Genomic DNA, 27,427 nt, shown 5'->3' on the forward strand with positions numbered 1-27,427 from the left:
TATGAGGGCAGCTAAGAAGTACTCCTCAAAATCAGAGGTATTGTATTTTTAAATTACAAAGAGCAGCTGCCTTTCAGTGAATAGGGATATGTAACCTCAAATTGCAGTTCTTAAGAGGTCACAGTTTAAATCCAGTTATGTATAAGAGGATGAGCAAACTTAGCTTTGATTAGCTGCAAAGTGATAGAACCCCCTTATTCACTTCCTTTTCTGTTTCTCCCCACTTCTCAACTTAGTCAAGAGAGAAAAGAACGGGGGGCTGGGAGAGGGGTGGGAAGGAAAAAAGAGGGAAAAAAAGGCCCACACGCTCTCTTTGCTCCACTGATCTGTTGTTCGGGGAAACTATCTGCCCATACACAGCCCCTTAGCCATCTGGGCCATGAAGAGCCCTCAATCCCAGCCCTGAATGGCAATTGTCTCAGAGAGCACCCTCACAGGCATTTCAGGCAGTGGGGCTTATTAAAATCCTGAAGGGCAGTAATCCCTGAATGCCACTAAAAAGATCTCCAGCTGCTACCATTTATGAAGTGGGCTTGACAAGAAAGAGAAAAGGAGAGGGAGCTGGGGGGAGGGAGAGAGAGGGAGGGAGGGAAAGAAAGAAGAATTTAGAAGAGGCAAGCTATCCAAATAGGGCCCCCATCAGAAGAGTCACGTTTTATCAGCTTAGGCTTTCTTGCCTCAGTTCCCAAAGGTATCTCCATCTAAAACTACATTATATCTTCCTTTTACTTGCTCCTGGGAGGGTGTGGGGAGAACACATCATGAACGCATGCTTACAGAAATCTAAAATGAGGTCGGAAAAAGAAGGAAGGCAGGCAGGTGAGGGAGCCAGAAGCAGAACTGAGGTCTGCCTTTTCCCAGCTGGTATGAAGAAAATTCCTAGATGTGAAAGCATTCAAAAATCGTATTCTCATATGTGTGTATCTCTCCCTCAGTAATTCTGAGAAGGTCTTTTCATCTCATTAGGTTAAGCTGATTAATAAAAATTCAGCCATTTGCCCATTGCTTCTTCAGGAGTGGTGAAGCAAGTTGAAAGATGCAGGCGGAAGGTTTTTGTGTTTGAGACAATAAGTGGGGTGACTCCTAAAATCCTTCGTTGTCATCCTCCATTAGAGATAAATAGACACCTTGGCTCAGATTCTTCAAACAAACACTACGTTGCTACACTTCTTTATTTTCTATTAACCTTCATGAAAAGCTTTAACCCTTCCAAAGAGTGGGGATTTTTGTGTGTGTGTTTTGCAATTCACCAAGTAAGTGAAAGCTTTCTCTCATTTCAGCAATTGTTTAGACAAGCTGTTGAAAAGGCATTCTTGAACACCTATGTCAAATGCAGACACTGTGGAAAAATAAGAATATGAGCTCACCAATTTCAGTAAGAAAATGCACTCAACACTAAAGGTGAATGTGCAATTTACATATCTTCAAAAACTGTTGTAACTTAAATAGGTTTTAAAAAATATTCTAGCAACCAGAATTTTAAAATTCTGCATTAATAAAGTTGAAAGCCTATGAATTAATTTAATTCATAATCGAAAGCCCTAAGGATAAACTGACACATCTGTTCACTAGCAGAAATTTACAAATTTTGCATTTTGAGGCATTATATTTGCAAAATCCATTTCTGAAAATAAGTATTTTATAAAAGCATGTCAGAGGTTGACTGCTCAAGTAAAAGATCAGATTGAAAAATCAAACCATTTCTGTTTTCTGATTATTCATTACAGAGTCCATTATAAATTTTAAGTTTTTTTAAACTATTTTATGCACAAGCATGAAAATATCTTAACAAATTCATATAAAACCAGCCCTTCAGAATTTCATAATGTTTTGAAACACTGCAATGTCAGCGTACTTTAGAGAGGTGCCTGGTCAGAGAGGCATTTAAAAGACATGTTCAAAGTATTTAAACAGATACTGGACTAGAATTTCAAGACATTTAAAAAAAATATGACAAATTAGATTAAATATCATGCATAAGTGTTCACATATATGAGTCTGTATCACCTTTTTAATTCTGCATTAAGGCAGAGTGATAGACCAGATATCATGAATCTCATCTACTGAAAGTTGTACAGATCATTGTAAAACATGCCAATTTTAATATTCCATGAGACAAACTAACTGCAGCTTTTAGAGAGAATCCTTGTGTCAAATCTGCAAGTATGCCATCTAGCACTTGTTTTTAAGTGTGATTTAGGCTTGTATCTAACATGCACAGAAATAAAACAACCATTTTCATGTTCTGTCTACAAAAATGACATAGAACTATATTCTTTTGAACTTTTAGTTCAGATGAAAGATTATAAATTACAATGGAGATCTTCAGGACCCTGCTAGGTTCATACTTTATGATACCCTTTTGGTACAACCATTCTAATACATCACAAAAGGTTAAGTAATTATGCAAAAGAAAACACCAATGCTTGCTGTGGACTCTAGAGAAGCAGATTTTAATGCTTTAAAAAGAACCTTCATTGATGCATCCTAAATTTTGCTGGTTGTAAAATCCAAATTACAGTACTGAAACTGTTATGTTAAATGAGAAGCAGGAAGATACACACATGAAGAATAAGGAAAATTAGAAGGAAAATTACTTGGACATAACAGCTTGGCAATAACTGCTTTTATTTAATTGACTTAATTACTATAAATATTAAATATACATTCAAGACATATATCCATATCATCAGTGTGAGCAAAGAAGCAATTCCAATAACCCTTCCCAAGAAAAAGTTAAATGCATTACAGTAAGAATATACACCTGTATATTGTCCACAATTTCATGTCCTGAAATATAGCAATGAAACCCAGTACCTGGCTGTCAAGAAGTAGAATTATTTTGCCCACTTACTGTACCATTGTTTGCTGTTGTTTCTGACTAATCAAGCTAAGTTAAGCTTAGCTGTTCTAAACCTCCTTCTTACATTTCTCATTAGTCATAAATAAAGAATTCAATGCAGAATCTGGTTAACAAATATTGAAAAAAATAATTCAACTCCTTTGTGGAGCTCTAACACGGGGCAAAGACACAGTAACTGTGCACAGTTTGGAGGTTGTGCACATCCCTGACTCATCTATCCAAAGCAAGGAACTAGCTGGAACAAAGCTTGTGACCTTGCAGAACAGCACTTTACATTGTTTTTGTGATTTCAATTAATTCATTGAACGGCCAAACTTCCATAGGCAACGGGCTGCATCAAAAAAAAAAAAAAAAAAAAAAAAAAAACAAACAGGAAACTGTTAACTGTGAACTACAAATCATCACCTGCACAGATGATGAGGGGATTTCTTCCTTTGTACTCAAAAATTACCTTTTTCAGTGTGAAAGGTGTGAACTGTTACCAGAGCAGGAGGCAATGTAACTCATCCATTGCTTCAGTCCTCCTGGAGATAGAGACACTTCTAAAATATCTTTATACAAGTTTCTGACCTTTGCAAACTCCTACTATAAATAAAACACTCTTGAGAAGATTTTTTGAGAAACAGTGCATCTCCCAGCCCTTACAGCATTTTAACTGAGGTCCTTTTAAGAAAATCCTGAGACAATTAGATTTTTTTAAAGAACTAAATAATAATATTGCAATACATTAATTCAGTTTTGTAGTAGCATATGTCCATTATAAAATTTTGTTATTACAAAATAGGAAAGTAAATGTAGAACTTCCAAGAGAGAAACAGTGGGCATGACTGGTGTATGAAAGAGAGTATTTTGCAATAATAAGGTACAGTTACTGTACTTATTTGAAATTCAGATAAATGTTTATAGAATAATAGAATCAAATCATTATGAAGAAAACAAATGCAACTCACTGTGCAATAGTAAGTACCAATATCTATCTGATTTTGAAACTGAGTTCTGCTAGGATAGGAAAACAGCTGGTTAGAAGAGTAGTGTAAAAACTAATGTTGCATTATGGGGCTGTGAGGCAAATGCAGCATTGCAGAGACAAAAAAAAGACATAAATTTCTAAAAAATTCATGGTTACAGTTGAAATTTCAGGTAGAGTAATGAGGGAACACCATTTTGATTTTTTCTTTACAGAATGAAGCTGAAGAAATATCACATTAGTACATTTGATTGGTCATTCTATTTTAGTAAGTGCCAGTCAATTCACAAATTAATGTCATTGACAGCAGATAATTTGGCAAATACAAAGAAACTATATGTAGTTTTCTAAGTTTAACAATAAACAATTCCAAAATGCAGACATGTTATGCTCTGTCGCATACATGTGCTTTAAAGTTAAAATAAAGATTGTACAGCTTATGGAACAGAAAATTATTCTTATTGCTGCAGAAGAAGCAACTCTGAATTTTCCTGTCTGTAAGGTATCAATCATAGTATAAAATTTTTGTGGTAGTTGAGGAAGGGAGGCATAAACCAAAATGAGAACAGTATTTCAAAAAACTAAACAAAACAAAACAAAACAAAACAAAAAAAACCAAACACACACACACAAAAAAAAAAAAAAAAACCACAACATAAATGCAGCCCAGACAAGGGCTTTACTTGTTTCCTGATACAGGCTGTATTCGAAGGCAGCTTTGCACTTGAGGCATACGCAAAAATTCTTTTTAATGATGTTTAACTTTTTCAAGTTTTGCAGTGTTTTTCAGTAAAATCTATTTCCCAGCTGTTGCTTTAAAATCCAAGTCAGAACAAAACCTAAGAAATGGTTAAAACTAGAAAGGAAGATGTAAATTTGTTAAATGTTTAAAGTACTGGTTGAAAAGAACACAGATTTACTGCAGAAAAAAACAATCATAAAGCTTCCTCTTTTATATATAGCTACAAATGCCCCAAATCATGCATTTCTGCATTCAAAATAGATAAGGGATCCTGAACAGGATCTGACTATAATATAATATTTACACAGCATATAATATTTACATAGGGTATGTTTCTCATTAGGGGGAAAAGGATAAAAATGTCTACAATGGGGTGATGATACAATACTCCAACAGATTTTATACTTCCAAGTATTCTAGACTCCAAATAAGCCAATTTTTAATAAAATTCTGGTGAACTAAAATTTCAGTCACTTTGTTCCACAGCAGCTTATACTAATATGTCACCTGTCTATCAAAAGGCACCTTTTCTCACTTTGAAATAGCACTACTCTCTATCTACATGAAAAATGATGCTTTTGCTAGCTTTTAAAGCACTCAACTTTAAATATCTCATCAAAAGTATTTTTATATTTTAGGTAATTCCCATTCTTGCCTCAACCTCTTCTACCCAACCCATGGAGACTGAATTTCTTCCTATTACAATGCTGCTAGATGGTGCAAGCAAAACACAGTACAGATTTGTTGTTATTAGCACACCATCAAGCACTTCGTCTTAGATAAAGGACTAGTGTGGAAACAAGACAATCCTATTCCCATCTGAGGTGAAGTAAACAGAGTTTGCTTTTATACAGAACCTTTCATATTCAAAATATCCCAATATGCTTTAAAATAATGAGATAGATACACTGTCATTTCTGTAGTCTGAAACGCAGAGGGCAAGGCTTTGTCTTGCAAGCTGGAATAAAAGGAGGTCATGGGTCCTTTGAAGTTTCCTTACATCACCTAGACTGAAAGACAGGATGGAACGGAGAACATAACTGAGACAAAATAGAAAGGGAGGAGGGCAGGCGACCCTTGTGAAATGTGTGAGACATCTCTTTCATCATATTTAAGGAGCACCGATCCAGAAGCAAAAATTAATCAGCAGAGAAAGATGATTTTTTTTTTTTTTTTTTTAATACTGGCAACAGGTAGAATGCTAATCGTATTTTTTCTTTGAAGGCTCTTCTTGGGCAGGAAGGGAGGGAGGGAGGGAGCTGGGAAGCCTTGCAAGATGAATTCTACTTTCATGACAGCACGTCAGGGATCTATATGCATACAGAGATTCAGTTCAGGTGAATGTAATGTAGTAGGCTGTATTACCCACCCACTCAACAAAAGTACTTACCCAATAATGAGGTGAAATATCCTGGCAAACAAGAATTTTAAAGGAATTTTGGTAAAAAATCGTCTAAGGAAAACAGAAAGGGGACAGGAAAGTACAAACAAATCAGACAGCTCCCCACTGCCTCTTAAAGAAAGGGTCCATCACCCACCTGGCACTGGCTGGCAGAAGCTTCTCCAATGAGGATGGACTGGCCAAGGAAAGCACAACAATCTGCAGCCTGTGTTTATTGCCAAGCTGTGCTTCCAAATGAATTAATAAGAAGTGGTAGCCTAATTAAACTACATCCTCTGCATTTTGCCTTTCTTCTGTACAGCCAAGCAACAGCTACAGTGGAACAGAACAGCAGTGGTTAAAGTCTCCCAAATACTTCATCCATCACTGCTTTGATTAGAGCTTCAAACTGTGAGGTAGCAAGAGCTGCCCAATATATCCACCTTTATTGCTTACTTGTTCACAAAGGATCGCAGAGCCTTTGGGAGGAACCATCCCTTAAAGGAAAAGTTTGCACCGCTTCTTCACATCCCACCTAAATGATATGAAAGCTATGTTCATCTAACATCTTACAAGAAAGAGAATGGTTTTGGAAACTCCACCTCTGCAAAGCTTTATGCAAGCCACATAAAGCCTTTGACCCTTTTCTATTGGAGGCTTCCCTTCCCTCAGCATTGAGCAGTTACGCCTTCGGCTGTGCTCACTGTTCAATTTCTCCTACTGTCTTTCTTCTTTTCCTAACACTTGCATACTTTAGCCTTGGCTATGGAGTACTGACTAAGAAGAAACAATAGGCCCCTTTCAAGTCTCCAGAGTGAGCTTTGAGCAAGGCTCTGCTCAGGGACCCAATCAATATTTACTGCAGTTTCAAGACACCATTTCACAGCTCCTTCCAGGCAGACCACACTAGCTGGAACCCCTAGACCTGGTATTATTTGCACAAGGTGAAATTAAAGGGATAAACAGATTACAAACAATTATTTCCCTGGAAATACTCATGGTCACAGAACAAAAAGAATAAACGGAAAAGGGAAGGGGGGGGGCAAGAAAGATAAAAGGACACCCTCCAATACAACAACTTCTGTTTGAAGAGTAATCAGCCACTTATAATTAGGAAAGTAGTTCTTCCCCTAAAGCTGGTTAGCAAAGTTTGAAAATCACACATCAGGTAGCTACTACCATAGTGAGGCAAATACATGAAGTTTGCAAAGAAAGCCCACCTCATTAGCTACCTAAAGCACTCATTCTCTTTGTACCACCTAGGTCTCATGGCATGACATCAAACCACAGCATGACCATATTTATAGTAATGCATCCTTTTCCAGAGATACAAGATCCTGAAGTTCAAAATTTGTATGTAAGAAACATGCTTTCAGCTTACCAAGTGAACAAAGACAGAAAAAAGTGTTAAGAACTGTCTTTTATCACATTAAGGACCAAAGCGGCATGGATTCTTTATAAGTAATGATAGTACAATTAAATATTTTTTAATAAACTTTTTTTTTCACTAAAATTTCAGGATTATTTTTCTTTTTGTATTGCATTCACACTTCTATAGAAGTATTCACCTGTTTCTAGAAGCTTGCAGAAAAAAAACCAACAAAATCAAAAGGCATGCCACGGTGGAAAACTGAGGTTACAATTTAGAGGATGTCCCCTCCTTCATTAGTTTCTCCTCTTACTCTCCATAACAATCCACATAGTACAAAGAATAAAAAAACAACTCCTCCCAAAAATCTTATTTCTGACATTAAAATACAACTGGACTGACAATCATAATTTACCTGTTCAAACTGAAAGGCAGCTATATGATTTTTAGTTTAGAGTGGTTGGAGTCCTGTCTCAATATGCCCTCCCATGTTAGATTCCACTGAAAGTTTTGAGTCGAAGAAACTGACAAGCTACTGTTAAAGCAGGAAAAATTACAGCTTTAGCTTCAGATGTGTCAGGATATTTTGAAAAAAAAAAAACATTTCATATCAGCCCTGTTGATAAAGGGCATCAACAGCAGAACAGATGCATCTTTCCACAGTGCATGTTCAATTTTCAGAAGCATGAAGTTTTGATTGTTCAAGCTGCTTCATTGGAGAATGTTGCATTATCATAATGGCATTTGTTTGATTTTAAAAACTTGCCAACATCAGATGGAATTTCCAGTTCCACTCCTCTCACTTTAGGGAAATGCAGGAAAGCTTATGAGCATGAAAGTATAAAAACACAGTAAAACTAAAGGAAATCACAAACACACCTACAACAGATGTAAGACTCCTGAGTAAATATGAAATCTTTGTTTCTAAAACTGAGTTCAAAATAATAAAATTTTATGACTTCTAATTCTCAAATAAGTAGGGCACTTTTGTACTATGTTCAAATGTCTCTTACTCATCTTTTAAATTATCTTCTACTAACCTCATATGCAAGGTGAAAATTTTAATTTATTTTAATATATGGATAAATAAATTTTACAAAATAAATACATAACCATGCTCAAAATTGTAGTTTTGATGAGGAGTAAACATTCAGTAAATAATAATCAAAGTAAAGGTAAAATCAGTGGGCTTTGCAAAAACGGCAAATAAAAGCACAGGGTAAAAATTTTAGAGACCTTTAATTATGTTCTATTGTTGAAAACATCTTAGGATCACTAGTAATGTTTTTGAAATTTAGAGAGGAATAAAATAAGAGAATGAGGCATAGTGAAGTACTGTGTAAATGAACAGTGGATATTTATTTCATTCCCTTCTACTACTGCAATTTAAAAAAATAAAAGAACATTCAGTAAGTTCAATGGGAATTTCATGCAAATATAGCACAGCATCTAGTCAGAGTATGTGATCATGCCATTTCTTTTACTCTATGCTCATTAGATAAATATGGCAGAATACAACTTACAGTTTATTCCAAATCACTTGTTAAGGGAACACTGCAGAACAAGTAATTAGTTATCCCATTTAATCATAAATCAGGATATGCTGTATTAAGGAGATAAGTTTCTCAACTTCATGCAAGTAATATTTGTGTAAACAATATTATGTTCTCTGATACATTATCTAAATAAAAACATTACTGCACTGATGCCAACTACAGTAGATGGGAGCACAGGAAATGTTCTTCCTAAAACCTATGAAATTATCTTGAGAAATTAGTATTTCTCTTCCTTCTCAAAGATGGTAGTGTTTCTCAGACCAAAACCAATAACAAATCTACCCCTAACAGGAATCAAGTAATAGTACTAGTGTCTGGAACATTTAGCTGAAAACCACAGAACCTTTTTACCTGGGTACATCACGTACTTTTGGGATGTAAGACACTACCAGGACTCATTTTATCTCAGACATATCCATTACATGGTGGAAAGCAGACAATATTTTGTCTTAAGCATAGGACTAAATCTGAAAGAAAACTGTTAATTCAGGAAGACTGGGTTAAACTAACATGATACTAAGCCTAAATTAAAAATTAAGTCTCGTATGCATCCACTATACTAGCATTATGAAGTAAATAAGCATGCAAACAGAAAGAAGAAGCAATCATTCCTCTGTCATCCTTTAGAAAAACAAGTACAGAAATCACTGCAATGATCTGATTCACTCAGAGAAGTTACAAAGGCAAAATTGCTTTCATCAGTAACAATACATTACCTCCAAACTCCACACCTAAAATTAAGTGCTTAGGAAAGTCTTCCAAATGCTGTGTTCTGAGGAAGGCCATTATACAAGCACTAAATCAAGACAGCTAGTATGGAAAATGGAAAACGGAGATTTCTTTTTACAGTAAGCTATAAAATTCAGTTCACTCAGACACAGGATCTGAGAAAGTAACAATAAAGTAATGCTGTAAATCACTAAAAAAACTTTTTTTTTTTTTTTTTTTTTAAGCTAACTACCATGCTTTGGAGTAGAAACACTGAATATGGAGATTCTCCTCATAAAGTGTTCTTCACACGTAAGTTTTACATAATTGAGATACAGAGAAATAGTTTGCTTGGAATTTGAATGCAGTGAATAGCCACGATATAATGAGATGCAAGTATGATCTACCTCTCTAATTAATTTTCCTTCTTCCCCCACACTGTCACTTGTTATGATAATGTGAATCTTAACCTTAATGAGAAATTTCATACCACCTTGATTAAAGTTATTGCAAATAACAACATTCTTTTTATTTTGGTTTTATTTCAACAAATATTCTCTTCTACACTCTCAACCCTTCTGCTAATTAAGTTTCCATCTACAAGAGATTTTTAGAGACTGATATATACGTCATGTTTTTAAGTGAGGATTATGGTAGTACGTGTAATACAAAATGATCATACTCTGCAGCAACTGCTCTTACCTTTTATTTTTAAGATAGTTTTTCTGAAGACTTTTTAAGATGCAAGTTCCTCAATAAAATTGTGTATGCATTCCTTTAGAACATTTGTGAATTAACACAAAAAGTTATTAAACATTCTCACAACACTTTTGAAATGTAATTTAAAAGTCAACACATAAAATATTCCAAGATTTCCAGAAACTTTGCAGGCAACACCCTACAAATACATAAACATAGTATTAAATTTGGCCCAGTGTCATAAAACAGGATCTACCATCTTAGAGACAACAAAACACAATCAAATTTCATACATGAATGATGAATACAGTTTAACAACCTGTAAAATTCTAAAAATTAGAATTGAAATTTTTTACAAGACGCTATTTTTCTGAAAATAAGTTTATTTCATCAGTATGTATCTTCTCAAAGTTAACAAGGGCCATATTTCCTTCAAGATGTTTCTTCATCTCATGCTCTGTCTCAAAGCTATTAGACAAGAGCAAGTCCACTGGAAAACAAGAAAAATGTAATACTTGATACTCCATGAAATGAAAATGCATAAGAATAATTGCTTTCTCAGCAATCCCAAACTACAGGGACAAACCACACAACAGGAATAACTGCTCTTAATTTTGGTAAACAGGTAATAAATTACATTGTTTATATATTAAAGATTTTCTATTTACAAGAACAGCATTCTCCAGAGAGCTCTCTATTCTAAGAAGGCTATTATTTGAATTTCTAAAAAGCAAGGACTTCTTTCCCAAATACAGTGATTTAGGTATTTCTGTGAGGAAATCATTCCATCCTATCTGGGCATTCACAAGATTCACTCATTTTTTAATGAGTGTTGTATATCCTGCTTTGGAAAACAAAAAACACAGGTGACCCAGTGTTGTTTTACTATATATGATTTACTCTACCTTCATGATCTTAAATTAATTTTTTTTTTTTGTCCCACATCAAACCATACTACACTATATAGGGCATTGAACACCTCAAAGTTTCGTTAATGTCTGTCTGCTCATCACATATAGTAAGCCAATTCTCATGGTCAAGAGCAAAACTCTATGCATTCAACCAGGTCTGTTTTTACCCTCTTCTATTCCCAAAGGTAGAGATACCAACTCTGCAAGGACGGTTCAGAAAATGTTAGTCTATATGAACCAACCAGATAAAGACCCACAGAGTTCTGCAGTCCCATGCTGCTGTGCTCCCTCACTAGATTCAATCTGTGCAGATTGCACAGCCTCACAAAGATTGACAAGCCTAAATACTGGACCTCATATTCGGGAAAACTACACCATAAAATCATCAATACAGGACCTAAATCAACTCCCATCCAAAGTAGTTCAAGAATCTTTTTGTGTTAATAAGCTGGATAAGAATGCATCCAAAAATACTGCAATAAAAATCCAACAATAGTTAGCGTATTAAAAAATCACACCTTGCAGAGTCTGTCAAGGCATACAGTGCAAAAAAATAGACTTCGATTCCTCATTATTACCTATCAGCTCCTATTTTTCTTCTACTTTTTAAAAGGAGGGTATGTATTTAAATAATTTTCCTTAATTTTTAGGGACCAATTTTGGAAAGTATTTAAGAAACAACATGTGCAAAATAGCTGAAATAAAATCTAGGACAGTTAGGCACTAAGCAGTCTTAAAAATCCCATATGGCTGCTGTCTGCAAGTCTTGGTACCTAAATATATTCAAAATTCTTGTTTTGAGGATATATTCACTTTAAATTAGTGGCCTAAAAATGCTTAAATAAATTGCTCATTTTAAAAGCTTCAAAAATATTAGTAAAAATTAGTGTGAAGACACTATTTCACTGTTTCAATGCATTTAAGAACAGTGTTTAAGATAATTCACATAGCAATTATGCATTTATGCTTATATTTGGCAATGCATGTGCAAGGATAAATGAACAAGAACAGATTTCAATCAAGTCAGTACAGCAGTACACCAAAATCTTACTCTGATTTCACTTATGATAACCCACAGACTATGGGCTGGAAACAGAAAAAAACATGAACATGAAAACTAGCTGCTTTCATTCCTTTTTTTTTCTAATCCACTTTACTTTGCAAGGCACAAACAAAAGCATACAAAAGATGATTCCCACCAATTTAATAAATGCAGACAAATACTGGCCTTGATTGCAGCAATTTTATTGGAAAGTTCAGTACACCAAAAAGTGTGCAAGATAGAACAAGAGAAAGGTAAATGTGGCTCAAAAGCAAAAGGAAAAGTGTATGCAACTTGGGCATAAGTGGAGGGACAAATATAATCCTAGAATTAAAATCTTTGGAATAAAGAATAATAGTCTTCCAAGTAAATATGACTTAACTAGCGCTGAATTTCCCCAGTTGGGCATTGTATATATATATAAATTATATATATATATAATTATTAGGCACACACTTCCCATGTTCTTTGCCCCCAAAAGCAGACCTGACAATGGTGATAGCAGAGTGTGCAATTAGTTTTTATTGTTCCCCTGACAGCCATAGCTCTGCAAGGACCCCTTGCCTTTTCCATTGTAAATGTTATGGAAAAATACACTAATGACAGGCATTTAATTATGGGCACAGCAGCCATGATGGGAGCTGTGCCAAAAGTGATTGGCAGCTTTGGAAACCAGATATTCACAGCAATGGTTCTTTTTCTATCATACCTTGTAATCCAGATTAGTGAAGATGCAAGTTTTTTAAAACATCTCTTCTAAGGCCTTGGTTGTTGTCTAGAGATATTATTATTAATTACCACAGATAGAAAGAAACCGACAGAAAAATTCGACAACATCTTTAATTTTTTTTGTTAATCGCATGAAATTTTTTGAAAGAGGTCTATGCACTGATAATGCCAGCAACATAAAAGAATTTCCCATTGACTCCAGCACATAGTTAATTTTTTTTTAATTATACATAGCTAGAAACAAAGAGATGCTTTGTCCTCTTAATATATCTTTATTCAGTATTTAAAATGAACTGTTCCACATTTAGCTGTAGTTGCTGAGATGCTCTTTCACCTGATTAATTAGCAATTGGGAGACACACTTTTTGGCAGCTTTTGTATTCCTATTATTTCTTTTGGTTTGGCACAAAAACTCCCTTTTGGGAGCACCAGTATTTGTAATGTACCCCACTTAGTGATGGATCACTAATTTTTAATAAACTAAGTCCCAAGAGAACTGCAAAATTATGTAAAAGTGTATTGGAGCAATAACTGCAAACAAATAATAAATAAATAAATAAATACATGGGCCACGGGTAAGAGTTATTGTGGTACATAAAATACTAGGTCTTTTCCATACTATACAGGGAAAGCCTATCCAAGAGACCACACATAATCTTAAGACATTGATCTGAATTGGCTTTTAACTGCTTGATCCAAATCTCTGCCTTTACCTTTAAAAAGCAACTAGCTAATGTGGATGCACAATTTCCTTGAAGAATGCTATATCTGAATGTTCCTTCACGGTTTCTCATCCCTCCCCCCACGACCAGATGAATGAAATTACTCTGTGAAGCAGATTTCTATGAAGAATGACCACACAATTCTGGACCAAATGGTTCTAAGTCTATGTAGCAGTCACAAATCCCTGGCTAAGCCGAACAAAGCAACATTATTCCAAAGTGGTAAGTTTGGGAATATAAAAGTGAAGCTGTCTGGCTCTAAAGTGGTAACTTACAAATAGCTGCAGAATTGCAATTGGCTGTCCATCCCCCATCCAGCTGGCTCTCATATCACTGACTTCAAAAATGCAGTTTGCCATTATGGTGGCTTAAGGCACTTTGTGTGCCAGTGCAATGACCATGCTGTGTGTGCATGTCAGAAGGTCAATACTTTCAAATTCCAGAGTCTCTCTGTTTTGCCTTCTTTTCTGGAAACAATAGGAAAGAGAGCAGGATTGATAGCTTCTACTTTGTTAACTTCTGCTCATCAAATGCCCTGCCTGTATGAATACATAATTATTTTTTGAAAAATCTGATTAGACATCAAATAAAGTGGGAGGGGTTGCAGAGAGGAGAACTACAATCATAAAACAAAAACCCAATGCAGCTGTTTTTCCTGCTCATTAACAGCATTAATTGGTAAATTTTCTTGCAACAATTTTTAACAATTGCAGGAGACCAAACATCTTTAAAGCTGCTGGAAGTCCTTACCTAGTGCTGATGAATTAGCATTGAAGATTGACAACTGTGCTACAAAGAGCATCATTAAAATTAGCAGTAAGTGAAATAAAATATTTGCTTTTTTTGTCTCCTCACAGAAAAAAAAGTATTTTATCTATGCAGCACTACAAAAACAACAAAATATTTGACATGAAGAGAGTTGGGGGATTGTTTTTCTTTACTTTTGATTAAAAGAGTTAGAATGTATTCAGCTCCAGTTTCAAAGACATGGGCTAAGGAAAGATACATATGTTTATTTACAAATTTGAGACAAATTCAAAGTAAAAATTAAGACAAAAAAAATCCTATGTACAGTAATATCATTATAATAACAATAATATTTATATATTTCTTAGCAAGTCCCTGCATGACAAGATAATGTGATTTGAATGTCTTTAAAGAGAAGGAAATTCTCCTGAATTATAACATAAATACGACAAATACTACTTTGAAATCCACAAAACCAAAAAAGGTAGTGCTTCACAGCTACCCATCAGGGAACAGCTGCAGTGCTCAACTACTACTGATGAACAATTCACACCATGTGAACATGCCTGCTACTGCCAGTATCTACCCCCAAGCAAGAAAAGCTAAGTAATTTCAGGGAGGAAGTATTATCTTATTTTAATGAATAAAGAAGGTCAATGCTCCATGGCAAACTTTAATTATGGCACAAAATATATTCTGTCAAAACATGCATCCTTTTAAATATCACGGGTCCAAATTTTATCTTTCAGAATGAAGCAAATACGTTTTAACAGAGGGTGACCAGCATCAAAGTAAATGTATCTCTTACTCTTTTTTTCTTTTGCCTCACCCGATGATTCATAAACAAGTAATTTCTTCTGTACATACTGCACCATTTCATCACTATAATCAAAACCTAAAGGTGGTGCCTATCAAATAAGAAGGTTCTTCAAAAGTCTGACAAAAACAAACAAAAAATAAAGTTACTCAGGGATAAGTGTAAAATAAGATTTTTTTACTGCGGATACTACTGCTGCACAGTTTAATATGCTGATCTAATGATGGGAAAAAAATGAACATGAAAAATAACTTACTTACAGGTTCTGTGTGTCTAAGGTCCTTTTTCCATGCAATATGTCAGCATGGATAGGAAAATTCTTCCACTGGATAATAATGCAAGTGACAATAAAAATTGTCATTTTCATGTAAAAGTTGCAGAACCTAAAGAATTTGCTTTAATTGGTATTAGCAATTCAAGCAGATCTTGCTAATTAAAAGGACGCTTGTGCATCTTCTCATTAGCTGACTTTTCTTTTGACAGCATTTTTACTGGACATGCATTTAAACAGAAAAAGGCCATAAAGCTCTTTGCATACCAGTTAGCAGAATATGGACACCAAACTATACCTCTAGATTTTGCAGCAGTCTAAAATAAATTCATTTCCTTCAACAAACTAGGATCTAACAATGTATTTTCATCAACCTGCCAATTCAATAGCAGAATATGGAGGATGTTTCCCCAGATTAAATATATATACATATATATTGGGGTGTATTTTTCTTTTACTGTATTTTTCTGGTGTTCTATGGTGGAGAAATACAATCTTAATCCTCCCAGAACAGTGAGGGTTTACACGTACACATATTTTCACATATTTCATTTTAACTCAAATTACTTTCTAAATGTATGAGAACAGGAATTTGTGCTTTTGTAATGTAAAAATATAGGCTCAGTTTCCTAAAAAGGAGGATTTTAGATATCTATACATGTTTGCACGCTGTAAAATAATATGCACTATTTTAAATGAGCTCAACCATAATCTAGCTTGGAGAGACTACAATGAAAAGGGAGCATTCAAAAATGCAAGGAAGACTCCTAAGGTGTGAATGATTCTGTTCTTTCATTCAGCTGTGCTGAAGTACCTTACAGTATGGCTTACCCATAACAACTGTAATACCATCAGAATGCAACTGCAATAACTTATCTGTTTACTTCAAACCAAACGTTTTCATTTAATTATGTTGGTGTGCTGCTGACTGACTAAATTTTAAGCACAAGCACAACAAAACTTAAACAAAACAGGGCCCTTTTTCTCAAAGGTGAGTTAGACAATTCAGAAATACTGGAATATTTTATTAATCGTGAGACTAAAGTTTTTTTAAAAAAAGATGCTCAGAACTGGGTAGCAGAGCAAAGAATATTTATTGGAAGAAAATCACTGATCTAAAATACTTCTAATTGTATTGAAAAAAATATAATTGAAAAACAGTAATCCAAAGCAATAGAAGCGTATCTCAAAGGCATGGACAAACTACTGTCTATTCATTTTGCCAGGAAAGGTTGTGTCTTTGTTAGCATCTTCTCTCAGCTGTTCCCAATGACCAGCCTTCTTTATGTGTTTTCTTGGTAGTCTAGTATTTCAACAGTGCTGCAGTCCTCTACCCAGCAACACACTGGTGTTGGAAGAAGTCACAAGACACTCAAATAAGCTAGGAGAGTTCTCAAAGCACACTCATGTAATTCTTCTCTGTTTCATTTTACATTGCTGTGCTCAAGTACTAGCTTATCTACCTGCCCACCTACTGACCCGGGAACTACCAGTGTGTGAAGAAACAGCAAACTGGGAAGATGGCCAAGAACTAAAACACAGAATCTACAAACAATTCCCTTATTACTGCTTTGAACTTTAACACAAAATGCCTTAGCTAGAGAATTAGACCTGGAAATTCGATGGAAATTCCATTCATTTTCTAAACACTAAAGAGTTCAATTAAAAAAAATAATTTTCAGATTTTTGTCCCTCACACAATATTCATGATACACTGTACACCACATCAGCATCACCACCTAATGACACACTTCAATGCATACATACACACATGTGTGTACATATATACAAACATTGGAATACATCTATATTTTCATTACATATGCCATATACATATGCCCGTCCATATAAATGCAATGCCCATGACTCATGAAGGACTAATTGCATGCATTCATTTTTTCAGCCCAGCATGAAGCTGGTAGATTGCTGGGATCATAGCAACAGGGGAGAGAAAGGAAGGCTCATCTCTATCTGTCCGTCTCAAAAAGCATATAGGGCTAGAAGAAAGAATGCAATGAAGTGTCCTGACTACATGCAGTTGGAAAAGATTTAATAAGAAGCATTTCATGAAGATCAGGTACCACTTAATAAGGTGCCTTTCATACAAGGGTGGAGGCCAGTGAAACTATTATTCTTTGTGCAGTTTTTCCATAGAAGGTTTCAAACTGTTTCAAATACCCACTTTTAAAATAAACACCAACATTCTTTTGGAGACACAAGGTGTTAATGAAACTATTAAAAGCAGAGAAAGTAGGTGTAAAGAATTGACAGCTCTACTACTGATCTTTTAATTATAAGGAACCAGTCAGAGATTTCTTCAGCTCTCAGAGCAAGCTGCTGGATAAAATACTGTCAAAATGCAAGCTATGCTTCTTCAAAATAGGTTTATATATATATATATGTATAATATATATATACAAGGATGTGTATGTATACCCCAAGAATTTAGGTTCCTATGCTTCCCTTGACATATGAAAACTTATACATAATACCAACATCAAAGTAAACACTTTGACTTTACCCTTCTTCACCCACATCTTCTTAGTTTTCTTAACATGTGTAACTGCTTTCTTTCTCTTCCAGCCATTGCTGCATGGCTTCCCTCAACACTGTACATAGGCAGAACTATATGTACATAGGAAACAATGAGACAAACCAAGCAAAAAAACAGCTATGTGACTTCAGTACATACAACTAACATGCTATAGTGAAATCCACACACACATAACAGATGGCAGAACACTCAGACATCCATCCAACCCGTGAGTGTGCTCCAAGAAGTGCCAGGTGTGTATGAGCTGCCATATCCAGGACTTCTCAAAATAAAATCTGTGAATTTGAAGCACTTAAGCACACATCTATCCACCCACACAACCACAGCAGAACTTAGGTGTGTAAGCATTGAGTTCAAAGAAGTGAGATGCTTTTCTGAAACAGGTCCTAAATACTCGTCTATAAAATCCACATAGGCCAAGAAATCCAGGTTGTGAAATTCCAGTCTATGCATAGAATTTTCAGAAGTATCCACCCATTTTCCCCCAAATAGCTATCTAAAAAAGCCCTCTAGCAACACTGACCAAACTGTGGTATCCAGTTTAATTATGGAAAATCACCAGTTGAAGTTGAAATTACTCTTCAATACCTAAGTTCTCTAATTGCCATTTCATGTCCTGATTTTATCCACATAAATACACAAAGAGAAAATATGTCAGCTTCCTATGTCTTTATAATAATTATTCTATGGATTTGGCGTAACATTTTCTTGTATAAAATGCAGCCAAACCCAGTAACGTTCCTAATAAAAAATATTTTTTTTTGTCAGAATAGAAGCTATAGCCTCTATGTATAGCCAGAAACTAGACCTGCAAATCAAGTATTTTTAACCACCCTGAAACTAAGTAACAATTTATGAAGCTACATAACCTGACACTGAAACAACTTACGAGGAAGTATCTAAATAGAAACCACAGTCTTAAAGCATAATACTGGCAAGCAGAAAAATGTAGCAACAATTAAAACAAGTGGTTCAGCTTGAACTGTGACAAGATTAAAAACAGTAGCAGGCATGGCACAGGTAGACTGCTTCAAAATTTGGCCCTGCTACACTAGATTCGGTCTGAACTCTAATTAAAAGGACACTACTAATCAAGATTAAATTAATATGCTCCATTCCAAAACTGAGCATTGTATTCAGAATAATATTCCTTGATGATAATAGTTTGCAGTCCAATATAAGAAAACATATATGCAAAGAGTACTGAAAGACTAATGCACTTTAAGGTGACAGAATTTTTGTTCACATAATTTTAAGCCTACATAAATAAACAAATAAAAGAAATCACATTTTTGAGCTTTCTTGAGGATTCATTTCCAATCAAAAAAAAAAAAAAAAAAAAGAAAAATAAAAAGAAAGGACTAAAACAAGTTATTTATAGTTCAACATTTTAATACCTAACCTGGAATTGGACTACAGCATTTATAGAAGGTGTACGTTGATAATTAAATATGAAAGAAAAGTATGGCATGGCAATAATTTTAACATTTCCAAGAACTGACTTTGGCTCTGTAAAAACAAAAAACTTTGTTACTCATACATGCTGAAAATAATGAGCATACACTTTCTAATTGTTCTAGCAGAACTTTGGCAATGAACCAAGCAATGTAATATGAATTTTTCTAATAGACTCCCATGACTTTTTATTTACAAAACATTGTTCACACCAGGAGCACTTATCAACTGGGTCACTCAACAATTTGCTAATGTGTCTTTCAATGAGAATGAAATCTTTACATTTTTCAGAAAGTTGCTGGAGTCTAATACTAATAAAAATTAAACCATCAAATCTGAAGGAAGCACAATCATTATCAAATTCTTCAAAGTTTAAATGAAAACTTAATTTAAAATGCCTTTATCATTATTAAGATGATCAATATTTCTTTTCTTTTAAAGGATTTAATTAGTTCTATGCCAGTTTGTTAATTATGGATTAATACAATAAAGAAGTAAGCTAAATCACAACGATAGTATTTGTGTTTATAGAATGACAGTATATTTTGTCCTCTAATTTCAAACATTTATCACCAAGTAAGCATCTCTACTTTACTTCTACATGTGTTCATCTCCTGAGTCTGGCTCTAGATGAAGATAAATCACTGCAAAGTTATTCCTGCAACATTGTTAAATGCTTTAAAAATTTCGATATCCAAAGACAATTTTGCCTTCAGCTCATGTTCTGTTGAAAGAAATTAAAAAGAAAAGTGCTTTCTTTTCTTTGGATCTCTCCCACCTACCATTCAGGTGTTTGCCTGTTTTTCTGTAATGCTCATGTTACTTAGAAAACACACACAAACTGGCACGCTGTATAAAACAAAGAAGAGTTGCATCTGCACCCTGCTCTTTCTCATTTTTTAACTCACAAATAAACAGGGTATGTCCAAATAGATGCATCCATAGTGAGACAGCGGTATTTTAAGACAAGAAATGTTTGGTTTTAAAACAGAAGATTTAGAAACATCTTAAAATTAACTCTTCCTCTACTGTTTGGAAGAATAACAAAACTAAGTTTTCTTTGCAGTCTGCTGATGTTTGATGTTGGATTAATAAGAGATTACATTAATAGTATTAATGTATGATTTAACTTACTCGAATCCTTGTAAATATAATTCAGTGTATAATGCCTATTGACTAGGTAAGCACTGTTTGTACCTTCAACTGTCTTTACCCACTTACACATAAAACAACAGAAGTGAAAAATCTTGAATCTAAGGTTATTTTTGAAGTATTTTAACTGTTATGCTAGAAATGTGTGCATTTAGTCAAACCTATTTCTTTCAATGATACTCCTTTTGCCCAGTGGGATTTGAGAATATAACTTTTTATTTTTCTAGCAGTTACATTTCATTTTGCATAACAACAGAAATAAAAATTCTGATTTTTAGAAGCAAGAAATTTTTGGGGACGTATGTGCTCTGATGGGTGATGTGAGGTCTAACTCTTCATCTTATTTACTTTGAGAAGTTTTTTTCAAGTAACACATGTAGAAAGAGGCATTTCAAATCATAGATGTTCACTATACACAAACATGATTGTTTCTGTTTCTTAGTCTCAAGTTTTTTTGGGCCAATTATTTATTACTGAGGTGTTGAGATCAGGAACACAGTCATAAAGTGCTGGACAGACTAGCTAACCCTGGGCAGTTGAAAATTCTGCCTGTTAACTTCTGCATCACCTATTTTAAACCCGGCTCTGGAATACCGAGCAGTGGAGTTTTCTGCAGGCAACAGAGATCTATTAAAAAACATGACCTGTGACAAAAATCAATGTGCTAATCTCAAGCCAAACAGCAGAATCAGAAGCATAAAAAAGAGATAACGTAAGATAAAACGTCCCCAAATTTACTTAGACTAGCCTGACAGGTTTACAAAAAAAAAATAATATATATATATAAAGGGGTAAGCCGGCCACGGGCAATTTGACAAGGCAAAAATATTTAACACCCAGATGACTTTTTACCTAAACACATGGATACCATTTGGAGGAGGACTGAAATTTTCTGGTGCTAAACATGAGGGAAAACTCCAGAAAAAAAAAAAATACAACTAAATGAAACCTCCCTCGCCAGTGCTGAACTGCACTCAGAGCCTGGTGCTAGGAACCCTCCGGCTCCAGGGGAGCGGGGCGACTGTGCCAGCACCAGTCGGCCCGGACTGTGGGGACCCGGCGATGCGCCGTCCTGCGTCCGGCGGCACCGGCAGACCCCGACCCGTACCTACCTCGCTTCCTCACCTCCAGCCCGCCCGGAGAGCCCTCGCCGGGCGGGTAGCGCAGGGCACGGCCGCGCAAATCCGCCCCTGACAACCACCTCACCCGGGGTGCCGCGGAGCTCCCGCCGAGGGCGCAGAGCCCTGCCCGGGGCCGGATCCCTGCTACAGGCGGGCACCACGACCGCCAAAGGAGCCCTTCGGGGCACCACCGGGGGGCTGCTACCTATGCCCCTCATCACTCCTGAGCTACCGGAGCAGGGTTGGCAGCGGACATGGGCTGCCCCGCGGCGAAAAGCGCCCATGTCCCCCGCCGGGAGCGCATCCATCCGGCTCCGGAGGGCCGGCGGCGGCCGATCCCGAGGAAGCCTTGGAAGGAAGGGATAGAGGACAGGAGAAAATCATCCCCGCCACCCACCCCACCATCGCCGGCTGCGGCCCTGAACCTCCGTAAAAGAAAAGTTTTCGTCTCTTTCTCGCAGCCGGTCTCTCGACACGAGTCTCCGGCGCCGGAGCGCCGCTGTGCGCCCACCCGCCGATCCCCTGCCCGCTGCGCGCCCGCGGCCGCCCCGCGTACCTGGGGTTGGAGCTGTTCCAGTACACGGCGTAGCGGTCGGCCACCGCCTTGGCGCCGGGCTCCTGCCCGCGCACGCACACCCACAGCGCCGCGGCCGCCAGCAGCAGCATCTCCACGTGCGGCATCGCGCCCGGGCGGCGGCGCGGCGAGGCGGGATGCGGGAAAAAAAATAAAGAAAAGAGAAAGGGAAAAAAAAAAAAAAAAAAAAAAAAAAAAAAAAGGAACGGGGGAGGAAGGCAGGCGGAACCGAGCCGGGCCGCGGAAGTTCTGGGGTGAATGAATAAAAAGCGAAGCGCGGAGGCGGTGGGGGGCTCCGCGACGTGCCGCGCCGCAGCGAGCGGAGGGCGCCTGGCGCCGCAGTCGAGGGCGATCCGCGGCCCCTTAGGAAGCCTTACCCCGGCAGGGGGTGGTGGGGGCCGAGGCGGGTGGCGGCAGCAAGCGACGGGCGGTTCTCATTCACCGGGAGTTCCGCACCGAGCCCACGGTACGACATGCACCGGCCCGCCGGCGCGGCGGGCGGGCGAGAGCGGCGCTTCCTCCGCCCCCTGCGAGCGGCCCCAGCGGCGCTGACGGCCTGAGTGTGCGAGGATGGAAGGAGAGAACGAGCGGGAGACGAGGAAGAAGAGTGGGGAGGAGGAGAAGAAGATCTCTCCCCTAGAAACCCTAGAGGTCCTGGCAATATATTAAAGGCCGCCGGCTGGGAGGGAGCGGGAGGAGAAGTACCCGCAGATGTCAAAGCACAAAGTTTGTGTCTTCCTTTCTGGCCCTCCGCTCCCCGCAAATGAGCAACAAACAAAAACAGGAAAAAAAAAAAAGGGGGGGGGGAGGGGAAGACGGGGGAAGAAGCAAAAGCCCTGAGGAGTTTGCTTGCTGAGCTGATGGAGTTGAGAAGCCTGTTATGCAGCACGGAGTGTCTTGAAGGAGACTTTGTGGAGTGGTTTTCTTGTCCTTCCTGTTCCTGGGCGGTGGATGCACCAAGGACGGAGCAACAGCAAAGGAAAAAAAAAAAAAAAAAAGCGGGGAGCAGAAAAAAAAAAAAAAAAAAAAAGAACGGCCAATCCAAGAAATATAGCGGCGTGGAAACCAAGGAGATGAAAGTAAAAAAAAAAAAAATGTTTTATGAGAGGGCGTGAAGAAAAGCAAAATCTCGGAGAAGTGCAAAATCAAGCCTGCAAACTCCTCTGGTGATGCTGGTCTTGGCTGGCCTCTCCTGCTCGGGAAACGAATGGAGTGATACGGCGAGGTGCGGAAATCTCCTGATTCAGCCTCTCGGAGCCTCTCTGAGATAAAGCAGGGTCCAGTCCCGTGAACATCAACTTCTGCGGAAGGACAAAACAGTTTGAAGGATCAGGGAGGAGGTGAGAGTAAAAGAATCCACCCCTCAGATAGGGCGATCGGAAAAAAAAAACAACCACCCGAGATCTTCTCGGTCTTGCCCAACAGCTGCTCCCCTTTTTCCTCTGGAGCAGTAGCAAGAGCAGCAAGGAAAAATATACCACGCCAGCAGGGAAATAAATAAACTTGAATGCAGCGGCAGGCAGGGAGGGATCGTAAAGAGCGACGAGGATTGGAGGGGCAAAAGTCAGTTTGGGAAAAAAAAATGCTTTATGGGAGGAAAAAAATCTTTACACAGTCACGCCCCCTTTTACAATGACCGGTCCCTTCACTGCGTGTAAATCCGACATCAGCAACCTGGAAAAGCTAGGAGCCTGGCGTGCTGAGCTCTCTCTGTGCATGCGTGTGTGCGACAGGCAGCCGCAGAGATGTATACGCGGTATAGCGAGATACGCACGCACACACACACACACAGACAGACACACACAGCCACACACATATACACCCACACAGAGCACGCATACATACATGCACACGCGAGGGTCCGATCTGGCGCCGGTGTGCGTAAGGGATGAAGACAAGGAGGAGGCGCAAGCAGCCAGCTCGAAACACGGGCGCTGCTGCTTGATCATGTGGGATTTTTGCATGCAGTTTACTTTGGAAAGGGGGGGATTTGCCGACGCAGCCAGTCAGGACACAGCCTGCTGTTTGCTTACAGATTCCTTTTTTTTTTTTTTTTTTTCTTTTCCTTTTTTTTTTTTTTTACACCTCGACCCGATTGGCTTGCAACATGAGAAGGGAGGCGTCGTCCCAGGCTTCTCCTCCTCCGTGCCAAAAAAATTCTCAACCCCACCTTCTGGAAACCTGACTAATTCAATTAGTAAGAACTCGGAGTGGTTCCTGTGCAGCCTTACTGCTAGAGGTAACCATTTCAACGCCGGATGCTGAGAGAGGCATTGCGCGGGGACCCGCGTGTGGACGAGTTTCCGCCTGCCACGAAAAACACTGTGCCAAAGAAATTCCACCGAAACAGCAAACTCCTTCCCCGCGTTCCCCCGCGGCGGGGCCCGGCGGGGTGCAGGCAGACCTTCCGCAGCCGCGGAGGGGGCTCCGCTCCGCCACCCGCCGACACCCCGACACCGGCGGCGGGGCATGGTGGGCGCCGGGCCGGCCTTCTGCCGCTACATGCGGAGGGGGCGCGGCGCGGGCAGGTGAGCGGCTCCCGCGGGCGGGTCGGGACCGGAGCCTCCTCCGGCCGCTCCCGCCCGCCGGCGTTGCCCGGGTAGCGGCAGCCCAGCCTGTCCCGTCCCGTCCAGCTCCGTGCCTGCCGGTCCCGCAGCGCCGGGGCCGCTCCGCCGCAGCCGCCGCGGGCGCGGCTCGTTGGAAGCGCCCCGACTCCCCCCAGCGGCGCAAGGCGGGCGCGGCGGCGGCCGCATCCTGCGCGGGGCTCGGCGCCGCCTCGCCGCGCCTCGCCGGGCTGCTCAGTTCCCTGTGGTTTTCCTCGGCGTGGGGAAGGTTAATCTTCACCCACCGCATCATCCGAACTGCCCGCGATTCCTGCTCTTCGCCCTCCGCTCGGAAGTCGCTGGAGCGGCGGAGCGTGGGCTGGAGTTAAAGAGAAACAATCAAACCCCTTGGGTTGGTTTTTAAGAATTTTTGAAGTATGTTTTTAGTTTGGGCGGTGGGGGTTGTTTGTTCGTTTGTTTGTTTTGTTTTTTATCGAAGTGTTTTACGGTTTTAAAAGCTTTGCTATTAAAAGCTTAAAAACTTGTCTCCCCATGGTCTTCCTCCAGCCTTGTTTACAGTGTGTTGACATCTGTAGATTAGTGTTAGTAGTGTACAAAGTACATCAGCCAAGTAAATGACCCAGGTATAACAGGCACCATAAACACCAAACTCTTTACATTCCTTGTCATTATAAGAAGCCCAGCAATTCCGATTTTTTGCCATCTTTGAACGAAATTCTTTTAATAGGCATAAGCACCCCCAATATTGCCTTAGTCTTTTTTTCTCCAGCACAGAGAGACACGTGGAAATCACTGCCCTTGTAGGAAGCAGAATAAATAACACTTTCTTTTTCCCCAAAGAATCTCCTCAGCCACATTTGTAAGAAAAGCTCAATATTTTTTTCCCTCTTTGTTCTCCTTGTGAGAAGTATCACAGGGAAAGAGCAAGGGGTCAGTTTGTACAACTTAAAATACATTTTAATAGCAGAGTCAGACCTTAATCTAGTATATAAAATGTCTTTCCAGGACTGCAGTGATTTTTTTTTTTTCTTTAACACATACAAAGTAAAAAAAAGGCAAACTATTAGTGACTGGGGAAAAAAATCCAAAAATACTAACAATAGCAGGAGTATATCCTTTTCCCTGCTGTACTTGGCAAGCAAGCTGTAGGTGGCTGCATCTTAGTAGTTTATAAACAATACAGAGACATAAATCCTTTGGACTGAAGATGTAAATTAATTCCAGGAGTAAAACTTAATACCAGTTTAATAAAGAGAATTATTATTTTTTTTATATAACCACTTCATGGAACTGATCAAATATGCAGTACCTAAGAACTTGCCAGCTTCTAGCCCACTCTCCATTTTCATGATTACATGATTACACAATTATTGATGGCACAGTTGTAAAATGCTTTTGTGTACCAATGGCTCCTGCCATTAGCGTTCATTAGGCAGAAAGGTAAAGACTGTTAACAAGTGATCCAGCATCAGTGAAACTATTTTGAATACAGGGTTTAGAAATATTTGTATGTGTGCACAGTGAGTGTTTGGAACTGCCTCTGACAAGCTGCCCCTGGACGTTCAGCACAAAGGAACCTTTACCGTCCACTGCAGAGCTTGTACTTCCTCGGTGGTTGCACAGAATTCCTGAGGGTTGATGTGCTGTGCTGCAGTCACTACCTTAATTGATCACATAGCTCAAGATAATTAAGCAAAGGTAGCCTAAGACTTTGACTGAGGGAAAAGTGATGTATCTGAATATTTTCTTTCTTTGCTGATTGCCATTAACAACACACATTATTTGTTTCACTGTAAGTTAGTTGTATCATTGTAACAGATAAATCATTTTTGTCTGTTCAAGATACCAAGAATTTCTGGAAAAATGTAGGTAGAGTTGTTGAAATATAATTTAAATACTTGACTTTGGTATTCAAGGATACTTTGTCACTAATAAAAGAGAAAATAGCAATTATATCTCTGCACTTTTCCTATACCTTGCATGTATAATTTTTATCTTCTATAAATTTGAGCAGTGCTTCAGAAGTAAAACTAATTGGTAGGACCCAATCCACCTTTTTTCTGACATTAACTCAAGGGACTTTAAAGATATTCAACAGGCAAATATCATGGGCTTTTTCCATTTGTTAAAACCCAGAGAATTAAACAAAGCCCATTCTGGAAAAATGGATGCATACTGCAAATTAGTGAAATATATCGCTGTATCTTAAAAATATTTTTCCCTAAATTTTGTGGCAATATTCTCAAATAATATGTTAACATTTTAGTAAATTTTTATTAAGCATAACCAGGCAAAAATAGATATATTTTCCTATGGTTGGTCTGTGTTTAAATTATCTGCAATATTTTGTTAGAAGGCTGAACAAAATTTCAGCTTATTTGTTTATCAGTGGTAACCCTGAACCTGAAAGTATTTTTCAGGACCTGAAAGCATCATGCTTTCTTATCTTTTTAATCAGTCTCTGATTGCATAAACATGTTGAC

At 38.3% G+C, this 27,427-nt stretch overlaps 1 protein-coding gene across 2 annotated transcripts in view; it reads right to left on the reverse strand.

Moving 5' to 3' along the window:
* The window catches only part of EFNA5 (ephrin A5), a 207,287-nt gene extending 182,949 nt beyond the window's left edge, over nucleotides 1-24,338 (reverse strand). The window contains exons 1-2 of one of the 2 annotated variants that reach the window (XM_002188370.7): nucleotides 24,226-24,338; nucleotides 22,363-23,681 (exon numbers count right to left, since the gene is read on the reverse strand). In XM_002188370.7, coding sequence (XP_002188406.3) covers nucleotides 22,363-22,487 — 125 coding nt within the window. In that variant the 5' untranslated portion in view covers nucleotides 22,488-23,681; nucleotides 24,226-24,338. Of the gene's footprint in view, nucleotides 1-22,362; nucleotides 24,105-24,225 lie in introns of those variants that run through there. The other variant, XM_072922516.1, reaches the window with a different exon arrangement.
* Nucleotides 24,339-27,427: the final 3,089 nt, after the last annotated feature.

This window comes from Taeniopygia guttata, chromosome Z, assembly GCF_048771995.1.
Source record: "Taeniopygia guttata chromosome Z, bTaeGut7.mat, whole genome shotgun sequence".
Classification (NCBI taxonomy): Eukaryota; Metazoa; Chordata; class Aves; order Passeriformes; family Estrildidae; genus Taeniopygia; species Taeniopygia guttata.